At 39.3% G+C, this 18273-nt stretch overlaps 1 protein-coding gene across 10 annotated transcripts in view; it reads right to left on the reverse strand.

The window, feature by feature from the left end:
* Positions 1–848: 848 nt before the first annotated feature.
* GNG2 (G protein subunit gamma 2) overlaps positions 849–18273 on the reverse strand; it is a 192726-nt gene continuing 175301 nt past the window's right edge. For all 10 annotated transcript variants that reach the window (XM_086321522.1, XM_086321521.1, XM_086321525.1 and 7 more), the window contains one exon: positions 849–1305. In XM_086321522.1, coding sequence (XP_086177648.1) covers positions 1177–1305 — 129 coding nt within the window. In that variant the 3' untranslated portion in view covers positions 849–1176. The remainder of the gene's footprint in view (positions 1306–18273) is intronic.

An 18273-nucleotide genomic window follows, 5' to 3' on the forward strand; every position in this document is an offset into this window, starting at 1 on the left:
ATTCCTCTTGATACTTGAACAAATGAGGGCCATGTGTTTTCTTGTTAAGAAGAGCACAGAAAGCCTTCTTCACTCTAGAATTTTGGCGACTCAGGGAAAAAGGGAATTTGCTCTGACTCTGTGACCACAGCACTTCCCAACTCAAGGTGAATCTGTGCTTCTGATGCTTGCTGCTACGTGTGCTGCCCTGGATCCTGGTTCAAATCAAAATGCTTTGGATTCTGGAAAATACGTTGCAGAAGCACTGACGCCTCTGTTAACTAGGAGGTATTTTAGGCGTGGCTAAGGCTCTGAAGTCATCTCAGTTTTCAAGATACTGAGTCTTGTCCTCCCTAGCTTTATTCCTCTTTTATTCTTTTTCCAAACTTTATAGTAAAACAACAGAACTTCTGAATGGATGTAACATGGGGACATTTTCATGCAGTATTACTCAAAAACTGTCACAAATATATGAAAGCACCAGTCACAACACATGATTTACTTTTACTTGCAGAATCAAAGCTATCATGTACAAATGTTAGGAATAGTGATCAAAGAACACAGACAACCGGCATTTGTTGTTGTTATTACCATGAGGATAAACCACGGGGAACACCTCTCTCAACCCTTTGGGTGCTCATCCTTCGAGTTCAGTCTTACAGACAAATCCAGCCTATCTCTTCACTACTCTAATGGAGAGGGGTGGAAGGAAGGGTGGGGGAAAAGGGAAAAAGAAAAGAAACAAAGACGAAACATCAACGTCATTGAACCAAACCATGGCTACACTGGGCGACTCAGCTTGTCAAAGGGTATTCTAAAGGCAATATTCATTCCAAGAAGGTCATACATATCTGAGCTCAGGACAGCTGTCTGTTTTAATTTTTATTTTTTTTAAATATGAAGCAGAAACATAAGGTTTGGGGAGGGATAGCAGGAAAGAAATGACATCAATTTTATCTTTACATATTCCCCTCCTCTAGGCAGTTCTCCAGACATCAGATCTCTTAACTTGGGGTGTGGATCAGCTTTCATACTCATAAAGGGGACCAGTTCTTTAAACATGCATAAGCCTGGAGACTCCAGGATGGTTCTCCTCCCTCTCTTTAAATGCTGTGGACTAGAAAGGCGCCCACTTTGCTAAAAACTCTACATCAGTGTCCCTGGAGCCCCGAGGCTCCTCAGGTTCCTCCTGAAGACTTAAAGGATAGCACAGAAAAACTTCTTCTCCCTAAATGGGTTTTCTGAAGCCGGAACAGGTGTCAGGAGGGGATCTTCCTTGGCATGCGCTTCACAGTAGGCCATCAAATCTGCAGCTGCCTTGGACACCTGGAAAAGACGACAAAAACAACCAAAACTTTAGATGAGGCGTCGATGAAGGCGCTGATGCAGGCTCAGTGAGTCAAGGCTCAGACTTGGGTGTCCACGCTGCCTGGGTTCAAGTGAAGCAAGATACTCATCCTCAAAAGCCACTGTTTCCTCATCTGTGAAGAAGGGAGTTGATGATCTTGACCTCACAGGGCTGCTACAAGCAGGTCTGGGATTAGAGTGAGGTGAGTGAAGCACTGAAGGAGGCATTCATGGTCAGGGTCAAGCAAGCATCAACCTTGTATTTGTCCAGGCATCTCCTTAAATTCTGTGCCCCAGGCAGGTTGCTTGCTTCCCTCATCCCAGTCCCAGCCCTGGCTGCAAGGGCTTAGGAGGTAAACCACATACATCATTTAGTGCCTAGAACACCATAAGCTTTTCACACAGGCTATCCATTATTATCATTCTGTAGTTGTGTCTCTCTGCTTCAAAAATTGAGCTAGGGATGCCTAAAGCCATGTTGATTTCTTTTTAACAAACACGTGAGAGGTATTATACATGTACTCACACAACTTTATATATATGATAATATTATACGTAATGTATTACACATATTATATGTGTTACTTCAACCAAGCATCACATGCTTTAAGGAATTCCAATGGGAGGCAGGTCAGTGATCTCAGTGATGCTGTCATTTCTCACATTTCTGTAGCTCCTTGTTGAATGTCTTCTGGAGTACCTTCCTTTGATGAGCTTTGACAGTGGCAAATTTTCACTATTGAAGGGGAATTTAATATGAGGAAATAAATTACAAGTCATTTGTAACTGCATCTTGGGCCTAGGTGGATGATGATCTACCCAGAGAATGCCATCTGGAGGTCAAAAACCATAAAGTCAAGAGTCAGTCTCTTACAAGACGTAATACACTTGCTCTAGAAATCAATACAAACATTTCCCTACATCAGTGTACTACTACAACAGCAACTCAAAGTGACTACTGGAAGATAGTCCTAAGAGTGGGGAGACAGGATTATTTCTGAAAAGATTCATTGCCCCTGCTACATGTGGCTTATACATACCCAACAAAGGCATCCGACTTGCTCAATGAGACATAAGCAGAAGTGATATGAGTCACTTTGGGGCAGAGACTTCAAGAACTAATGCATAGTTTGCCATCAAAGTCTTAAACACAACTGATTTTTGTATGTTGATTTTTTTAATCTGCTACTGAGTTCATTTATTAGTTCTAACAGGTTTTTTTTCTTTTTTGAGGGGGTGACATTATTAGGATTTCTCTATGTAAGATCATCATCTGCAAACAGAGACAATTTTACTTTTTTGGTTTTGGTTTCAATACCTTTTATTTATTTTTTCCTTCCTGGTTATTCTGGCTAGGACCTCCAGTACTACGCTAAATACAGTCATGAGAGTGGGTAACCTTGTCTTGCTTCTGATCTTACCAGAAAAACTTTTAATCTTTTAACATTGAGTATGATGTCATCTGTGGGCTTGATATATATGGACTTTATTATGTTGAAGTGCATTCCTTCTATACCCAATTTATTGATAGTTATTAACATGAAAGGATGTTGTATTTTGTTAAATTTTCTCTCGTATCTAATGAGATGCTCGTGTGATTTTTATTTTTCATTCTATTAATGTGATGTAGCACATAATGTGCTGTTGAGTTTGGTTTGCTAATATTTTTGTTGAGAATTTTAGCATTCATATTCATCAGGGAGATAAGGTTACAGTTTTCTTATAGTGTCCTTACGTGGCTTTCATATCAGGGTAATGCTGACCTTGTAAAATTAATTTGGAAGTGTTCTCTCCTCTTCAGTTTTTTGGAAGAGTTTTAGAAGAATTGGCATTAATTTTTTTAAATGTTGGGTAGAATTTACCAGGAAAGTCGTCTGGTCTTGAGATTTTCTTTGGTGAGAATTTTCGATTACTGATTCAATCTCCTTACTGGTAATTGGTCTGTTCATATTTTCTATTTCTTTTTCAAAGATTCAGTCTTGGTAAGTTACATGTTTCTAGAAACTTATCCATGTCTTTTAGATTATCCAATTTGTTGCATTTAATGATTCATAGTAGTCTCTTATGATCCTTTGGATTTCTGTGATATCAGTTATAATGTCTCCTCTTTCATTTCCAGTTTTACTTCTTTGCGTTTTGTTTTTTTTTTTTCCTTAGTCTAGCTAAAGGTTTGTTAATTTTGTTTAACTTTTCCAAAAAATAGCGCTTAGCTTTGCTGACTTTTGTCCTTCTGGTCTTTATTTCATATATTTCTGCTTTGATCTTTGTTTTTGCTTCCTTTCATGAACTTTGTGCTTGAAATTGGTTCCTAGTTACTTGAGGTATAAAGTTAGGTTGTTTATTTGATACCTTTTAAAATGTTTTTCTTAACACAGGTGTTTATCACTATAAACTTCCCTCTTAGAACTGTTTTTGCTGCATCCCATGTGTTTTGATATGTTGTGTTTCCTTTTTTTTTTTTAATTTGTTTCAGGGTACCTTTTAACTTTTCATTTCTCCTTTGATCCATTGGCTGGTTGTTTACAAGTGTGTTTTAAACTTTCTGCATATTGGTGAACTTTCCAGTTTTATTCCTGTTACTGATTTTTAGTTTCAAACAGTTGTGATTGGAAAAGAGTCTTGGTATGATTTCAGCCTTCTTAAATTTGCCAAGACTTGTTTTACGATCTGTCATTTGACCTATCCAAGAGAATGTTCTGTGTGCACTTAAGAAGAATGTATGTTCTGAAGCTGTTGGATGCAACATCCTATATATGTTTTAGGTTCACTTGGTCTAAAGTAGACCAAGTAGAGTTCAAGTTCAACATTTCCTTATTGATTTTCTGTCTGGATGATCTTCCCATTGTTGAAAGTAAGGTAGTAAAGTTTCCAACTATGATTGTATTATCTGTTTCTCTGTTTAGTTCTGTTAATATGTGCTTAATGTATTTAGGCACTCTGATTTTGGATGTGTATATATTTATAATTGTTGTATCCTTTTAGTAAATTGACCTATATATCATTATATAATAAATTTCTTTGTCTTTTGTTGTAAGTGTTGGCTTAGATCCTCACTGTTTAATAGGCATTACATTGATTATTAAAGTATTTTTATTGTGTTTCTATTTTGCTACAGACATTAAGTTTTCTCTACTGATCTGTTATCCTCCTTTTATAGAGTAAAAATTGCAGGAGTGGTTCAGTGTCATATAGCAAAGTAGGCTTCAGAAAAAGAATTTGAACATTAATGTTTAGCCATTAAGCCACAGCCATCTATATACAAACAACTCCAACAGCCTTCTACATACAAACTACTCAAATGCAGGGCTAGTTCCAAAGGTCAATTGAAATTCTTTGTGCATCTTTTTGAAATGCTATTATGACAGAATGAAAGGAAACAGCCTGTTCTTGTCTTAGCTCCTCTAAATGAAAGCAAAGAACAGACTTTTAGAATCTCAATTACTTTTATTGTTTTGGTTTTTTAATTGTTTGAGGCATAGTCATTATTATACAAGCAGCAGAGACTAGACAATAGTAATGTCTAAAACTTCCTTGTTAACAAGAGATACAGCAGTGTCCCTACTCGTTTGCAATGCTCACACACAAATGTGCAGCAGGAATTTTCAGTCTTTTAATGGTACAGAAAGCACTATACTGGGCAAAATTTAACATATTATTGAGAGAGGAATTTTTGCAGACGCTAATGCCTGTGGCTGGTGATTTGTTATGTAAGGGAAGACTGAAACTTCTCTGGTCTATAACATTTGGATAACAAGAGATGAAATTAATATGTCTCTGGTTAATAATGTGTTAATAGCTTAGAGTTGCTCACTTAGAGTTTGAACACTTGATTCTGAACAATTTCCTTCTGAAAATATAATATGTGTTTTATCATGTTTCCTCAACTAGATTGCAATCTCCTGTGGGTGACGGTCCAATACAATGTCAGAATCCTAGCAGTAATTAGAATAATGGCTAATATTTATCTGCCCTTGATACATGTTACTTTACACACAGTATTTTATTTAATCCTTAAAACAACACTGTAGGTCACAAGCTATTATTATTATCCTCACTTTTAATATGTGAAGCTGAGGTTTCATTAGGTGTTTGCCCTAGTTCTCACAGCTCGTGAGTACCACAGTCATGAGTCTTAGTGTTCTTGACTTAATTTTTAGGAATGCTCTTTCTTTCTAATTCTTAGTATTATTCTTTATCCTTACCTTTCAATGAGTTACAGCAATAGCCTGCCTGGCAAATCTTCTGGCTTTCTAACCATCCCTGCTAACATTTCTCATAGAGATTCTTTCACATTTCACGTTCCTAGGCCTAGTTCTTCCATGAAGATTTCCCCAATAACTTTAGGTAACCTCTCTCTTTTCTGTTCTGTTGATTGTTCCTACTAAAATATCTTACATTTTAGAGATGATCAAGATGCAGAGTAGGTGGACCTGGAACTTATCTCCCACCACAAACACATCAAAAATACATCTACATGTGGCACTGAAAACTAACTGGAAACTGGCAAAGTCTCCTATACAATCAAGGCTGAAAGAAGGATCTACACAGAATCGGGTAGGAAGGGAAGAGAAGCAATCAGGTCAGGACCTGTGGCTCAGGCAGGGGACTCAGAAGAAAAGGGAGATTACAGGAGTAGAGATCCTCCCTGGGGAATAAATGGTTCAAGCTACATATTACAGGCACGAGTCCTGAGGTCTGGCCCAGTGAAGACAAGCTCCCTTGACTGATTGGATGACTGGGAGGACTAACATGAGGGCTGTGGGAAACCCAGACTCTGTCTACTTGGGAGGAATGCATGTACGCACTCACTTTCTCCTGAAGCAGAGTGGAGAGGGCTGATTGAAATTGCACTGGTGGCTGGTTGGTTTCCCATGACTGCCCCAGAGCACCCCAGCTTGAGCTGAGTGAATGTTCCAGTCCTGTTTAATTCATGTCATAGCTCTACGCTGGAGTGAGGGCTGCATGACAGAGAGAACTCTGCTCTAAGACGCAGAGGTGGTTCTGACCAGAGTGCTGTGTGAGCAGGGCGGGGGCAGCCATTACTGGCACTCTCAGAGGCAGTGCATCAGAAGCAGCCTTGAACTCTGAGGCTAGACCACAGTAGCTTGTACCCTGACAGATGTCGAGAGCCCAAATGGGCCCCTCTTGCTCCAGCACTGCTCCCAAGGGTGCTGGTGCTGGGATAGGGGACAGTTCACACTTCAAGGGAATAGAGCCCGCTTGGACCTGACCCTCAGAGCTTCTGCTCCAGCAACTTGGAACCTGCCTGCACCCCCATTAGGGCAGTAACAGCCACTGAGCAGGTGGGAAGCCCTGGCTTCCCCCTCGCCCTTATCCTCTTCACCTCCAACCCTACCCTCCTACCAAGGTGACAGCTGCCAGAACACCCTGAGGAAAGATGTGACTTGTGTTCATGCCAAATCCAGCTCTCCTACCAAAGCCATTGAGTACACGCACACTGTATAGGGATGCTCCCATAAAAACATCTCAGATTTGTCCCCTTATTGTCACCTCTTCTGAAAATGCCTTAGTCCAAGCCTCCATCTTCTTTTTTACAGTTACTAAAACAATCTCTTAACTAAAAATTTCCAAGGGATCTTTTATAGACTGAATGCTTGTGTCTCCTCCCCACACCCCTAATTTATGTTGAAATCTAATCTCCAATGTGATGGTGTTTGGAGTTGGGGCCTTTGGCGGGTGATTAGGTCATGAGGGGCTTCCCTGGTAGCTCAGCTGGTAAAGAATCCACCCGCAATGCAGGAGACCCCAGTTCACTTTCAATTCCTGGGTTGAGAAGATTCCCTGGAGAAGGGATAGGCTACCCATTTCAATACTGTAGCCTGGAGAATTCCATGGACAGAAGAGCCTGGCAGGCTACAGTCCATGGGGTTGCAAAGAGTCTGACATGACTGAATGACTTTCATTTGCATTTTTAGGTCATGAGAGTAGAGCCCTCATGAATGGAATTAGCCCTCTCTTATAAAAAGAGACCCCAGAGAACTCCCTTGCCCCTTTACCCATGTGAGGTCATAGAAAGAAGATGGTCTATGAACCAGGAAACAGGCTCTTACTAGATGTCACATCTATGGTACCTTGATCTTGGACTTCTAGCCTCCAGAACTATGAGGAATACATTTCTGTTGTTCATAAGCCACCTGCTGCTGCTGCTAAGTCACTTCAGTCGTGTCCGACTCTGTGTGACCCCATAGATGGCAGCCCACCAGGCTCCACCATTCCTGGGATTCTCCAGGCAAGAACATTAGAGTGGGTTGCCATTTCCTTCTCCAATGCATGAAAGTGAAAAGTGAAAATGAAGTCGCTCAGTCGTGTCCAACTCTTAGCGACCCCATGGACTGCAGCCTACCAGGCTCCTCCGTCCATGGGATTTTCCAGGCAAGAGTACTGGAGTGGGGTGTTATCGCCTTCTCCGTCATAAGCCACCTAGTGTATGGCATTCTTTTATAGTAGCTCAAACGGACTAAGACGGGCTTGATGAACTAAATTCAGGGTGTGGTCTGTGAAGTTCAAAGATAAAAAAAAATGACATTGTTATTTCCACCAATCTCAAATGGAAATCTAACGTTTCTTTCCATTATAGATGTAGACAATACAAGTAGCATTAACAGTTTCTGTGATTTAGTCATCAATAAAAATCAGACATTTTCCATCATATTAGTTAGTATAGATATACCAACATTTTATGTTCTTTCATTTTGTAAGTACATAGCCACTCTTATATCCTACCTAATCAGTTAATAAAGAAGTATATATGTTTAACTGTATCACAAAAGTTTTCCTAAAAATATTCTGACGAACTATATTTTAATATAATTCATTTCCTTTGTAATTTAAAAACATTCTGAGAAGGAGACCATATGCTTCAGCAGTCAGCCAAACAAGTTTAGGGGCACAAAAAATTTTAAGAATCTCAGCTGTATATAACTTCTCTTTTACAACTGTGCCAGGAGTAGTATTCTCCATACTGCAGCTAGAAAAAGTTTTAAATATAAATTGGCTCATATCACTCCCTATTTAAAACTTTCAAGAGCTTCTCACTGTACTTTGTAGAAAGCCAAGACATCACAAAAACAGCCTGTGGGTCCTGCCTACTTTTGCCATCTCTCCAATTTCACGTGGTAGCATTTTCCTCTCCCATACCAGTCTCCTCTAATTCTGTGAAAGCTCCAAGTTCTTTTCTGCCTTGAAGCTTCACACATACAAGTCCCTGGAACACTCTTCTCCCCACCTCCTCACCAGGCTGGCTCCTCCTCTCTCTTCAGAAGTCAGTTGAAATATTGCCTCTTTGCAGAGTCTTGACTGATTATCTTATCCAGTAACGATGAGGTCATCACTTTCCTCACCTATTCTGTCTCCCCACTCTTTTCCTTCATGGAAAAATACTTATCACGATTTATAATTACAACTCTCACTTGTTTATTTGATGATTGACATTTCCCTTCAGGCATTTGGCTTTCTGAAAGTGGGAATCATATCTATTTTATTCACCACTATGTCATCAGTGCCAGCACATAGGAAAGACTCAAATAACTGCTGAAAAAGTTCTCAAATATAATCTTAATCAACAAATACTCCATTCAAATAATATTTACTGAGTACCTAACATGCTAGTCACAGTTCTGGAAGGTTGAAATAGTTAGGGGACAAAATAAAAATTCCCGTCCTTGCAGAACTAATGTAGTATTCTAGACTTCCAATTTTGACTATGATGGAGGAACAGGGACTAATTAAACCCTCCTGCTTTAACTTAAAAACTGGAAAAAAAAAATGAACAAATGTTTTTTAAAACATTAGACAGTAGGCAACAGAGGACAGTTATCCCTGAGAGAAGGGAGGCAAGATAAGCCCCATGTCCCAGCTTACCGCTTGAAAAGATTTCTAGGCCACAGCACAGGGAGGGGCTACCCAAACAGATTTCAGAAACCTCCTTGAGTTGATGAGGGAGTGACAGAGAAGAAAAACCTACACACACACACACACACACACACACACACACACACACTGGAGAGAGAGAGAGAGAGAGAGAGAAAGAGAGCAAGCACGCATTCTGGAGGCCTCCAGAGGATTCCTTTTGAGTCTTTGGCTGAATACTGATCAGCACATATGTGGGAGAAAACTGCTTGAGACTATGAAATGAATTTCAGAAAGGATCAAGTGAAGTAGTCCCCGGTGATCACACACGGCTGGAGTAGTTTCTGTCTCTACTGGACAGAGTAGAAAGATCTCATACACGTAGGGGATTGATGAGTTTTAGGAAGGGTATCTTCAGTAGTGGTGCCAAGTAGGCCTTGACTAACGGCTGAGGCGGTTAGTCACCTATCAAAGTTCAAAAGAACAGATCAAAATGTTTCTGAGTTATTTAACTGGACCACAGAACAAAACCTCCAAATATTTAAAGACTACAAAAACTTCCAGTATGCCACACACACACACACAAATTCACAAATTGTGGAATATAATAAAAAAAATCCAGGCATACAAATAAGTAGGAGAAAAACATATTCCATAATGAGGAAAAAATTAATACAAATTAATTAATCCAAAAATGAGGAGAAAAAGATGCAGAATTGACGTAAATGATAAAATAAATAGATAAGGATGCTGTTAAAATAGCTATTGTAAATATTGTCTACATGACCAAGGAAACAGAGGAAAGCAAAATATGATTAAAAGAGACATCAGTTCAGTTCAGTTCAGTCACTTAGTCGTGTCTGATTCTTTGCAACCCCATGAACTGCAGCACGCCAGGCCTCCCCGTCCATCACCAACTCCTGGAGTTCACTTAAAACTCATGTCTATCGAGTCGGTGATGCCATCCAGTCATCTCATCCTTTGTCGTTCCCTTCTCCTCCTGCCCCCAATCCCTCCCAGCATCAGTCTTTTCCAATGAATCAACTCTTTGCATGAGGTGGCCAAAGTACTGGAGTTTCAGCTTCAACATCAGTCCCTCCAAAGAAATCCCAGGACTGATCTCCTTTAAGATGGACTGGTTGGATCTCCTTGCAGTCCAAGGGACTCTCAAGAGTCTTCTCCAACACCACAGTTCAAAAGCATCAATTCTTCGGTGCTCAGCCTTCTTCACAGTCCAACTCTCACATCCATACATGACCACTGGAGAAACCATAGCTTTGACTAGACAGACCTTTGTTGGCAAAGTAATGTCTCTGTTTTTGAATATGCTATCTAGGTGGAAGATATTAAAAAGGCCCAAATCAATTTTTTAGCGATAAAAAGCACACTGGATGGAATTAGCACCAATTAGACATTGCAGAAGAAAAGATTAATAATGAACTTGAAGACAATAACAGGAACTCTCCAAAGTGAAGCACAGTGAGGAAACAGACTGAAAACAGACAGAGACCACTGAGCTGGAGACAACGTCAGGAGCCTAATAATCATACAACTGGAGTCTGTGAAGGAGAGGAGAAATATAGTGTGTGGAAGAAAGGAAAGAAAAAATAATTGAAGGCATAATCACTGAAAATGTCCAAATTTGATAAAAACTATAAATCTACAGTTTCAAGTAACTCAGTACCCAAGCAAAGAACCATGAATCAAACTACCCCAATGTACAGCATAATCAAATTGCTTATGTAGTGTTTGAGTAGAATGATGGAGAGAACAGAAAATAAAACATAATAAATAGCTATGGAGGATGTTAGATGATAGTCTGTTTTATAAGAAAATAAAAAGTACAGCAGGGTACACTACAAAGAAAAAATATCTTTATATGGAGAAATTTGGAAGACATCATCTTAATCAAGTAATTAAAGTTAATACCACCAGTAAGTGACAATTTGAAATCATGTATCACTGACAGAAGGGAGCAGTGAGATGGATATCCCCCCAGTTCCCTGATATTAATGTCAAATTTCTGTTACTTTAATTAAATCATAAAGAAACACCAGGCAAACCAAAATTGAGTGACACTCTATAAATCTGTATAATCTTTATAACTGTCAATGTCCTAAGAGTCAGGGACATCTGTGCCTGACAGGACAGCTAACTACCACCCATGATTCGGAACTGGGTTCTTTTGCTAAAAGGGACATTATTGGGATTATCTGAAATACTTCAATGGGGTCTGAGGAGTAGAAGGTGGTGATGTATAAATAAATGTATAAATGTTAATTGTACATAATGATTATATTATGAATATGTAAAAGCATGTTTTTACTTATAGGAAATGTTAAAGTATCCAGAGGTAACAGGCACCTGTTGACAACTCTTCTCAAATGGTTCAGGGGAAAACAAAATTCTTGGCATTGTACTTGAAACTCTTCTGTATCTTTGAGGTTATTTCCAGAGTAAAAATATTTTTTCTAAAGAAAAGAGAAATTAGAAATACTGAGTATGAATAACTTTCTTAAGAAGTTAAGCTTCAAAGCAGAGCAAACAAACGAGGCAGTTGCTAGAGGAGGAAATGAGGGGTTCAGGAGAAGAAATTTAAATTTTATATAAGATGTACAAATAACACTATATTTGAATGATGATGGAAATGATGAAATAAAGAATCAAAACTGGTGATTCAGAATGAGCAGCAAACTGCTGGAGCATGTCCCTGATAAGGGAGATGAGATCTATTGTGCAATGAAGGAATTTCCTTTTGATACGAGCAAGCATCTCCCTAGATTGACAGCTGTGAAACCCAGCTACCCAGGCACTTCACCCAACTGGACTGGGGCTGAGAATCAGTGAGAAAGGGAAGGAGGGCTCTAGGCAGTCCCAATAAAAACCACCAGATTATAATCTTGGGCTCTGAAAAATAGGAATCTATTCTGGCAGACACCTTTACAGCTCTGAGTAGTAGAAGTTGTCAGTAAGAATAAAAACCAGACCCGAGAATTTAAACTGTAAGTAAGGCTTGAGTAAATTCCATCTTCATTACACCCTGAATCCTGAAACACACCTTAAAATTAACGCTGCAAAATGCTTGCAACCCACTGATGGGTCATCACTGCCTGTGCCCATGGACAACTGCCTATGTGTTAAGGGTATCAATCATTCAATCACTCCTTCAGTTGTATTGCCTGCACTATTGGAGCCATCCAGGATTTACAGTTTCAAATTGACTCCTAAAAGGACTTCAAAGATCACACTTGGATGGAACCTTAGAATGAGAAGTTATCCTGAACATTGAATATTGCCTGTTACAAGCCTGGCAAGACAGCTGAAGGCAAAAGAAACTGTAACACCTCTGGGAAGAGATCATAAAATTTTCACACTAGAGAGACTGACCTGCACTTGTTTACAGAGATGTTTTTAACTCAGGTCAAAAGCTGTTGGCTACAGTAAAGGCTTTATCATTCATTGAACTATCAATATGTAATTCAAGTAAGGGAAAATTTAAACATCTAGTTTGAGCCTTAGTAAATGCAGAAGTGTCTGTATTCTTCCCTGTGTCTTGGAATTATACTGAGAACACAACAGTCGGTATGCTGAGCAACATTAGGAATGCCAGAAATGGAAAGCAGCATACCACGATGTCCCGTACCACCAAGGTGCCCACATCACTGCTGGTGGTCAGAGGTGAGTCTAAAGGATCTCTCCGTTATGACTGTGGAAAGCACCCAGGATCAAACTTTGTTTGTGATATTAGAGAAAGTAAAATTGTATGAATAAATACCTAGCATTTTAAATTTGTACAATCAAGTGTAAATATTCTAAATAATCTTGCCCTCCCTGTTCGTCCAAGGTGATATTAAACTGATGATACACATCAATAGGATTTTCTTTTAAAAAAGGAAATAAAAGAATTAATTTTCAAAACAGTCATCAAGAAAAGTACATGGTATTTACTCAATTTAATTAAAAAAAAAAAAGACATTCAAAATTATCCAAAGTAGTTATATTTTGAAGAAGGAAGAGCTTCCTCTGGTCTGAAAACTAGGTTATTCAGAAAAATTCATTTTCTAGGGATTTTGAATTATCAAGGTTTAGCGGTGGGCTGCCGTCCATGGGGTTGCACAGAGTTGGACACGACTGAAGCGACTTAGCAGCAGCAACAGCGGTACTGCTTCTCTAGCTCCCATGTACAATGCACAAGGCTAAGAATATATTTGGTGCTTATTACCATTGACACCACAAAAATACAAAGGATCATAAGAGACTACTACAAGCAACTATATGCCAATAAAACGGGCAACCTCAAAGAAATGGACAAATGTTTAGAAAAGTACAACCTTTCAAGCCTGAACCAGGAAGCAATAGAAAATATGAACAGACCATTCACAAGCACTGAAATTGAAACTGTAATAAAAAATCTTCCAACAAACAAAAGCCCAGGGCCAGATGGCTTCACAGGTGAGTTCTATCAAGCATTTAGATACAAGTTAACACTTATCCTTCTCAAACTCTTCCAAAAATTGCAGAGGGAGGAATATCCTCAAACTCATTCTATGAGGCCACCATCACTCTGATGTCAAAACCAGACATAATATTTCACAAAAAGGAAAATTACAGTCCAGTATCACTTAAGAACATAAATGCAAAAATCCTTGATGGAAAACTAGCAAATAGAATACAATAATACATTAAAAGGATCTTACACTACAATCAAGTGAGGTTTACACCAGGGGTGCAAAGTGTACATATACAAATCAGTCAGTGTGATACACCATATTAACAAATGAAGAATGATGCAAAAAGTTGGGGATGAAAAGGAGGAAAAAACCTATATAATAGGAATTAGAAAAATCATCCCTTTAAATCAGAATTCTTTCTAAAATGTAAATTTTGAAATTGTCTTTAATTGAGAAATAGGATGTTTTAAAGAAAAAAATTTTGGAAAAAAAAGTTTTGAATTTATTATCTTATAAGCAAATTTCAAATAAATCTGTCGTAGCTCATTTATAAATGAGCTTCAGGGGGTTGATCATTTTTTTAGGGTGTTTGTAAAAATGCCATAAGACATATTAAAGGAGGAAAAGGAACATGAGGAATTAAACTTCTATCTTTATTTAAAAAAAAAAAAAAGAATATACTTGGTGCTTAACAAATATCTACTGAATTTTGAAAATTGTACCAACCCTCATAAAAATGAAGTTTTATGCTCAATTATTAATGTATGCCTGGATTCAATTTAAGTTTTTTGTTCCACTTTCAGCAAATCAAATAAGTTAAGACTGGATATCTTTGAACACAGCCTTTTCCTCTGTAAGTTCCAGACACACTATACCTATTTTGTTAACCCTGAAAATAGTCTCAGTTTGGCCTATATGTAAGGTAGAAACTTACTCTTCCTAATAAACTGAATGCAAGAATTTTAAGGAAGAGATGTTAAAACTTTTGATTCAAATGCTGGAGAAGTATTTGAAAAGTCTCAAACCTAGGATGTCTGTCCCCTCTCCAGAATGAAGCAGGATGTCTGACTTGTGTCTCAGTAAAACTTTCCCTGAAGTTCAGTTCCAATGTATTATGAGTTAATTGTCAGAAAGATGATTTACTTACTAGAAATGTTTATATTTGGTTCAATAGTTACACAACTTTGTCAGTTATGAAAATCAGTCTGTTCTTTTCATGTTGAGCTGTTTTCAAAAAGAAGGTATACTATAAATGCTGGCTACTAATATTCATATACTTGACATAAAACAATTTACCTATTTTAAAATGATCAATTCTGCCCTACTTTTTGGCATTTTACTGAACTTTCTCCTATATGATGAGTTTTATTTGTCCAGTGACATCATGCTTGGAATTTCCCCAACCATAAATGTAATTGGAAATGTCATCCAAAATACAGTTCCTAATGTCTTGTTATATGATACATTTAGTACATGAACTTAAAGCTATCCACTAAAAAAAAAGTGTTTTCTCATTGCCTGCCTATCTCATCACCAAGAAGTAGACAATAAGGTCTTTGACGTTGAGGACTGTGTAATTTATCTGACGACGGTAAAATTATTTAGTAAACTGACTAATAAGTAGGATCAGAATGGAAAAGATTCATGAACAAGTGGGAATTTAAGCTGACCTGTAATAGAGGAGTAAGATTCAGGTATTGTCCTAGTCCATTTGGGCTGCTCTAATAAAATGCCAAAACCAGGTGGATTGTAAACAACAGTTCTCGAGGCTGGAAAGTCTAAGATCAAGGTGCTGGCGATTCAGTGTCTGTTGGGTCTCGATTCCTAGTTCATAGATGCCTATCTTCTTGTTGTAACCTCACAAGGTGGAAAGGGCAAGGGAGCTTGCTGAGCCTTTATATGGGCACTAATTCCATTCCTGAGGGCTCTGCCTGCATGACCCCTAATCACTTCCCAAAGGCCCCATCTCCAAATTCTGCCACATTGGGTGTTAGGATTTTAATGTATGAATATGGGAAGGGACACAAACATTTAGTCTACAATAAATAGGAAAAGTATAGAAAAGACCCTGATGCTGGGAAAGATTGAAGGCAGGAGGAGAAGGGGATGACAGAAGACAAGATGGTTGGATGGCATCACTGACTCAACAGACATAAGTTTGAGCAAGTTCCAGGAGATGGTGAAGGACAGGGAAGCCTGGCATGCTGCAGTCCATGGGGTTGCAAAGAGTCGGGCATGACTGAGCAATTGAACAACAACAAATAGGAAAAGAATAAGTGGAAGGGTGTTCTCACTGAGGGATTCAGAATAACCAGAGAGATGGTAATCTGCACAGCATATTCTTTAGACAGTGAAGAACGCCAGTTCGAAAGGTCTATTGGAACCATTTGGGAGAAATGAGAAATAACTTTGGCATTTATATGTGAGGCCAATATAAGGAGCATTCAATTAGTTAAGAGGCAATCATTTCACTCATGCTCCTGGCCTTGGCTTTATTTTGCACTTACATGTATATTATTCATGATGCCAACAATGCCATGCATTAAAGGGCTCCCTTTCAGCTTATGATGATTCTCACCCCTCCTTAACTACCCTTCCCATGCTTATGGGTGGGTGGGTTCCTGGGAGCCCTGTTTGTGCAATGTGCTGTAATTCAAGCGTTAGTTGATTGAAGCTGCAGATGGCTCATCCTTGGTAGAGCAAATGTACCACTCTAGGCAGTGAGACTTTCTTCATGGAGCTGAAAGTGTGATGTGTGATCCTGGGAGTTTTGGGCAGCCATTTTGTGTCCACCACATGCAACGGGCAGCTGAGAAATCTATTCCTCCCAGGAAAGGAAAGAGGCTGAGAGAAGCAGAGACATCCCAGAGCGCCCACAGCTCCTGCTGGCCTTTCAGTTCTGACTCCCGATGCTCACTCAGCTACACTTCTGCTCTCAGATTCTGAGATGCCTTGTATTTTTTATCATCAATCCCTTCTTTCTGCTTAAGCCAGCTTGGGTTAGGTTTCTATTATTAGAAACCCAGAGTCCTAATATAGTGACGAATAAATAGATTCACTGAAGTCTTACTGTCCTTTGCTTTCACATCTGCTCTCTTGACTTGCACTCTCAGGACAAGCTTTCTTTCACCAGCCTTTGCTCAACAGCAGCATATCTTGTTGTTTCATACATCTGAGTGTCACAGTCTCCAAAACCTCTCTTTGCCCCTTTCCCCAGAGCCCATCCCAGCTTTCTTTGGCTTCTCTTTCCTTTCTGTCCTTGAATGAAATGCTAACGAAGAAACACAGAGAGGCTGGGAGTATAATTTATATATGCCTGAGGCTTATGAACAGATAATGGGTTCATTAGCCCAAATCTCCCAGGATCTGTGATACAAAGGGATAGGAAACACGAAGCCTTAAAAAGGAATATGCTCTTCAGATCTTCTCATGGTAAGCCTACTCTAGGCGGCCAAGGATATTCTGGAGGCCACACAAGGGATAAGGCCACCCTTGTGGAAGGGACCCTCGACACCCCCAGTGTCAGCTGTGCCCGCTTTTCCTTGCTCCCTATTGCCTCAGCTACACTAGGCTCTGCCAGAGGGATATCAAGCCACTGCAGCCTTTATAGCTTGAAGAGGCCACTGCTGTGATTCGAAAAATCACAAACCTGGGATCTTCAAAGAGAAGTTCCTTCTTGCTGACAGGATCATGTATGGAAAGTAGGTGGAGAAACCTGAACGCTCAAAACTCTGAAAGGGACTCTAAAAGGCAGGTAAACTAGTCCTAAACCAGTGGCAGTTTTATTCCAAGAGCTAAACTAAAAATAACCTGACACTTCACCATAGCATGCCTGCCTGGCTCTGATGTGCAGAACAAATGCTGAAATATAGGCTGCTGCTGTTATTTCCAACAATTTTAGGTCCACTGATGTCAAGAGGAATTGAGAGATTTGAAAGTGACAATCAGCTAGGAAGGCAATCACTCATTGTTCAGTTTATTAGGCCAATGCTTTATGTCTCAAAGAGATACTGATTTATTTGGTCTCTTCACAAGTAGCATACCAAGGTAATCAGGGTGAGGTATTGGCTTCATTCTGATGACACTTGGTAATTATGCTTTTTGGATGTCTTACTTGTATCAGTAATAGGTCTTGTTCATTTTTTTTGGTCACCCTTTATTAGACTAGGATCTTTGAGAGCAAGAATCATTTTTTCATCTTTATCCAGCTCTATATCTCTAAGACCTAACAAGGCTGGGCAATTTAGAAAGCTCTCACTAAAATATGTATTGGATAAAGGAATAAATAATAGAAAAATAGCAAAAGTCCACTCTTATGATGAAGGTCTGGGAAAGCATTTTTAGATGCTGGGAGGGATTGGGGGCAGGAAGAAAAGGGGACGACAGAGGATGAGATGGCTGGATGGCATCACCAACTTGATGGACATGAGTTTGAGTGAACTCTGGGAGATGGTGATGGACAGGGAGGCCTGGTGTGCTTCGATTCATGGGGTTGCAAAGAGTCAGACATGACTGAGCGACTGAACTGAACTGAATGGTTGAGTCTTCAAGGAGTCATAGGAGTTGGGAAAGCAGAAATGCAAACAGGAGGAGACTGAATGTTCCAGCCATTTGAAATTCCCATCAA

This window comes from Bos grunniens, chromosome 10 (genome assembly GCF_055505025.1).
Source record: "Bos grunniens cultivar Pamir isolate PY7600 chromosome 10, Bosgru_T2T1.0, whole genome shotgun sequence".
Lineage (NCBI taxonomy): Eukaryota > Metazoa > Chordata > Mammalia > Artiodactyla > Bovidae > Bos > Bos grunniens.